Source organism: Coptis chinensis, chromosome 4 (assembly GCF_015680905.1).
Source record: "Coptis chinensis isolate HL-2020 chromosome 4, ASM1568090v1, whole genome shotgun sequence".
In the NCBI taxonomy this organism is placed as follows: domain Eukaryota; kingdom Viridiplantae; phylum Streptophyta; class Magnoliopsida; order Ranunculales; family Ranunculaceae; genus Coptis; species Coptis chinensis.
This window is the reverse complement of record NC_141459.1, coordinates 866,234-870,452: the sequence shown is the minus strand read 5'-3', so window position 1 is coordinate 870,452 and position 4,219 is coordinate 866,234. Positions and strand designations below refer to the sequence as shown.

Here is a 4,219-nt window from a genome sequence, read left to right as displayed (position 1 = left end):
TGAGAAATTTTAGGGCCCAAGGGAAAGTAAGCTTCTTGAAAAAAAAAAAAAAAAAAAAAAAAAAAAAAAAAATCAATTTGATGAGACTAGCAATGTATATTTGTATGCTCGACTCACTCGAATTCTGTTGGATTGAGTAGACTTGAAAACAATGGAGTTCACTCCAAATTGTGTGGGTTCGCGAAAATTTGCTCAATATTAAATCGATTGATCTCACTCTCACAGGCTCACACTGTTTGAGTGTTTGTTATAGTTGTTTTACATGAGCTCCCCATACTGTCCAATAAAAGAGTGTGTGTGTGTGACGAGAGAATCTAGACTCACCAACAAGAGGTCACAGAATTTAGTGATTACAGACTCAGAAACAAGAGGTCACAGAATCTATCTTTCAAAAAAAAAAAAAAAAAGAACTCAAATTATACAATTCAGGAGTACTTGTTTTTCTAATTTTTGACCATATTTTTCTAAACTTTATTAAATGAGTCAATCTTCCAAACACCCACCTTCTGTATACTCAATCATATTGTACTAAGGTTAACTTTATATATGGATACTCGTACGTGTAAATGAGTGCACAACCCTAGTGTTCTTATAAGCTAGCTAGTAACATTATTACTTGTAGGATATTGCATATTTGCATCAGGATGTGGACGAGCAAACAAGTGTACGTGAAAATAAGCTGTTGATTGATGCGTTGATGGAGAAAGATGCAGGATCATTACAGAAGAAGAATGAAAGTTGCACATATTAATATGACAAAATTTTCCATGCTAAAAAGAAGACCAAAATAATAGAACTCAATTTAATTCGTTACCAGACGGACCAACGTGTTATGGAGTGACGGGCGTAGCAGATAAAGTCTCAATTGATTATTCTTTCCATTTTCAATCCATCGTATCTATCGTCCAGTATTGGCTTTCCTTGTTAAGTATTTCTGTCGCTGTTGGTCCATCTAATAAGCCTGAGACCCATAAAGAACTTGTCCTTTGCAACTTTGCAAGCCTATATTTAATTTGGGATTCAGATCTCCAAAACCAAGATCATGGGGGATCCCCATAAAAAAAATGACCAAAATTTAATCTGAACAATAAGTTGAAAATAAAACCTAGGTTATAAATGGTGTTGAAATGTCAGTTTGTCTATTGTTGGTGTTTAATTTATTTCGTTAAGCATGTGGCACTAATAACTCTTATTATTATGTTATATACTTGTGTGTGTACTACGTAAGTTTTGTTAATATCGCAGGGTTTTGTTATATCTGTAAAATGTGTTACATTCTTGTGTGTAGTCCGTTTTGATGCAAACACTTTGTGGCCTTTATACTTCTGTGGTTTAAGAGAATCTCTCTCTTGTTCTCTTAGTTTGGTTCACCTTCAATCACTCTCCTTATTTCATAGGATGGATAGGCCTCTATTAGTTTTCTTATATTCAAGCTCCATTGGTAGGAGCCTTTGGCGAATCATAGCACCTACGTCATGCAGAGGCGGTGCAGGCATTTGGTTTGCTGCAGCGGTTGATTGGAGAAACTCAGCTCTCATTCTAAGACAATCATTCTAATGATAAAGCTTAGGTATGTTGTTCGGGTTTGCATGCTAGGGGTCAGTTCTACTTATGCTTCTTTGAGTTATTATTTGGGAAGGCCTGAGCAGCCAGTTTTCCAGGCCAAATATGCAAAGGTGCTGTTTTGCATCACGTCCTAAAAAAGGCTAATGAGATAAAAATTAAGTAAAAATCTCAAATTGAACATTTTAGGATGACTAAAATTTCTTGTTGTTTGTAAACAAATCCTAAGTCTGATAAGTAAATACTGCATAATGGAAGACAATTTGGATCTTAGCCTATGTCATGCTTAATTACATAAACAACCGTAAGGGAATGCATAGTAGATATACTAACACAGAACCTACGTATCAACCAAAAATTTCAATCTTTGGCCGTTCAGTTCCTTTCAAATTGAGCCAGAGCCTCCAAACCCTCCTTGATTAACCTGAGCAACTGAAAAATCAGAATATATCAGAATATATATGGTCAGTGTCAACTATATTTACAAGATTTCTCATATTGAAGAAAAATCGAAAGAATAAAATCATACCAGTGGTGGCACTGTTTGTAATTTTCCTCTTCTCTTTTGATCTACGACTACAGTAAATGGCAAACAGTAATCCGAACACAATAATGAACACGAGTATTCCAACACACACATAGAGTGTAGTATTGCTCTTGGGCGGCTCATCATCAAGGATATATTGGGTATTATTTATATCCCTGTGTGCATCTGGGTTGTGGGGTGCATGTCTCAAGTCCGCATAGTGTGGTCCTCTAGGAGGTGGTGGCGTCATCATCTTCTTCTTGACCTGAATTGTAATAAGTTAAAAAAAAATGTATGTATTTCACATTCTTATTTATTTTATTTTATTATTTCTTTTTAGAATGCATTTTTGCAAAAATCCTAAACAAAATGAGGTTCTTGTTTTGCTTTGTTTTTGATTGAGTAAGACCGCTCACATAGGTTTAAGCATCTGTATACAGCATCAATTTAAAATAACTCAAGTATGTTAATCGGGGTGTAACAACTAACAAAGACATAAGAAAACTGAATATCATCATGAAATTAAATTGTTGTTTGTTCTACTAATAAATTACATGAAAAGCTAATTACTAATTACTAAAAATTTCGTCAATTTCTTATTTATTACAAGGAAAAAATCACTCGAGATGCCAATCAGTCAACAAACTTACCGAGTAACTTGAAGCAGACTGTTTTTTCTCTTGATGCCTAAATACAAGCCCACCAGAGTGCATAACTTCGCTACAGAAAAGAGCCAAATTTGTCAAAGAGTAGGTCTTTTAAAATATAGAACCACATGAAGGATTAATCTTATTTACACCAAAGATTATAATAAAGATAACAGAATACATCAATGGAAGACTGGTGAAACAGAATTGTTCTTTTATTATTGAAAATGTTATTGCAACACGCAAAAAGTGAGGCTACACGAGAATGCAATCTTGACTATTTGTACAGAATTGATGGATAGTCCGTTCATCACAATAAGGACTGCCCATCTATCCTATCGACACCGTGGGTGTTTTAACGTGTCACTAATCACATGACATAATAGCTCGCCTATATTTTACAGAGGTTAGGATTTAGGTAATTGAAACAGAGGTTATACAGTCTATGGAAAATGCTTACAACAGTAGGAACTAGGAAGTCCAAAATAATAAAATGGTAAATATTTTACACACAAAAAGATATATAACTTATGGTGGCGGTCTAACACCTATCCCAATGTTTTATTGTAGTTTTATGAACTGGTCGGTCTAACACCTATCCCAGTGAAGGTTGTAAACAGAACACCAAAGAAACATAAAACGAGAAGAAGGAAAAGAACTGTTTTTTGAGGTGGGGAGTAAGTTTTGTAGTGAAGAAGGGAACATTAAATAACACCAAGTTCATTCATTACACTTAGAAGTTAAAACCTGGTTTCACTTTCCAAGTCAAGCACAACACATTTGTAATTGTGCCTTGAAATGTTGAATACAAAACTCCAACAAAACAGCAATAGCTAGAGAAGCATTGAAAACAACACAAGATATCTGGAGAATAGGATAAGATATTACCCTCATCTTTCACTACATACACCAACCACTTACATAAAACTCTCAAAACCAAACATAAATCCACTAAAACCACAAAGAAAAAGACTTGAAGAAAAATGGTTACCTCGAACTAGAAGCCGGTGTTTCAAACGCTTAGAAGCTACAATGAGACTAAACGTTTGAAGTACAAAAGTGTTTGAGTAATGAATGAAGCAGTTGAGTATAATTTGTTTGTATTTGCTTTTCTCTCACTTTCACACTTTTTTTAACTAGAGAACTCTGTTTCAGTCAGTTGTTATGAGCAGAAAGGGAGCGCATGACTACTCTCAGTATACAAGGCACATGCAGCTAAAAATAGCCCGGTTATTTGCTTCACTCGTCTCTCTTCTAAAACAAACGCCTCTACTAGTCTACTCATCACCCAAAAAGACAACTTGAGTTATGGATAGTAGGAGTGGACATTAATGCAGCTCCCAAATATACCTGTTTCATGGAAACTTACAATGTTGTCTGATAAATATCTACTAGGCAAACTTTTCAATGTACAGCAGAAGAGCAAAATGCCGTGAGATTTGTGTAAAAACTGATTTTTTGGCATCTGGCATTTTGATTGTTG

General features: G+C 34.9%; 1 protein-coding gene across 1 annotated transcript; it reads right to left on the bottom strand.

Moving 5' to 3' along the window:
• Positions 1-1,739: 1,739 nt before the first annotated feature.
• On the bottom strand, positions 1,740-3,807 carry LOC147501001 (uncharacterized). The gene is made up of 4 exons (XM_086603755.1): positions 3,728-3,807; positions 2,740-2,809; positions 2,093-2,354; positions 1,740-1,995 (listed from the first exon to the last, which is right to left on the bottom strand). The coding sequence occupies exons 2-4, from the start codon at positions 2,800-2,802 to the stop codon at positions 1,949-1,951; spliced, it is 372 nt and encodes a 123-aa protein (XP_086459881.1). The 5' UTR covers positions 2,803-2,809; positions 3,728-3,807; the 3' UTR covers positions 1,740-1,948.
• Positions 3,808-4,219: the final 412 nt, after the last annotated feature.

Excerpts from the sequence above, each read along its gene's own strand:
- LOC147501001 (XM_086603755.1), bottom strand. The coding sequence starts at position 2,802 with ATGCACTCTGGTGGGCTTGTATTTAGGCATCAAGAGAAAAAACAGTCT. Across the intron at positions 2,355-2,739 it reads AGTCTGCTTCAAGTTACTCG|GTCAAGAAGAAGATGATGAC; the intron begins GTAAGTTTGTTG and ends ATTACAATTCAG. Across the intron at positions 1,996-2,092 it reads TACAAACAGTGCCACCACTG|TTGCTCAGGTTAATCAAGGA; the intron begins GTATGATTTTAT and ends CTGATTTTTCAG.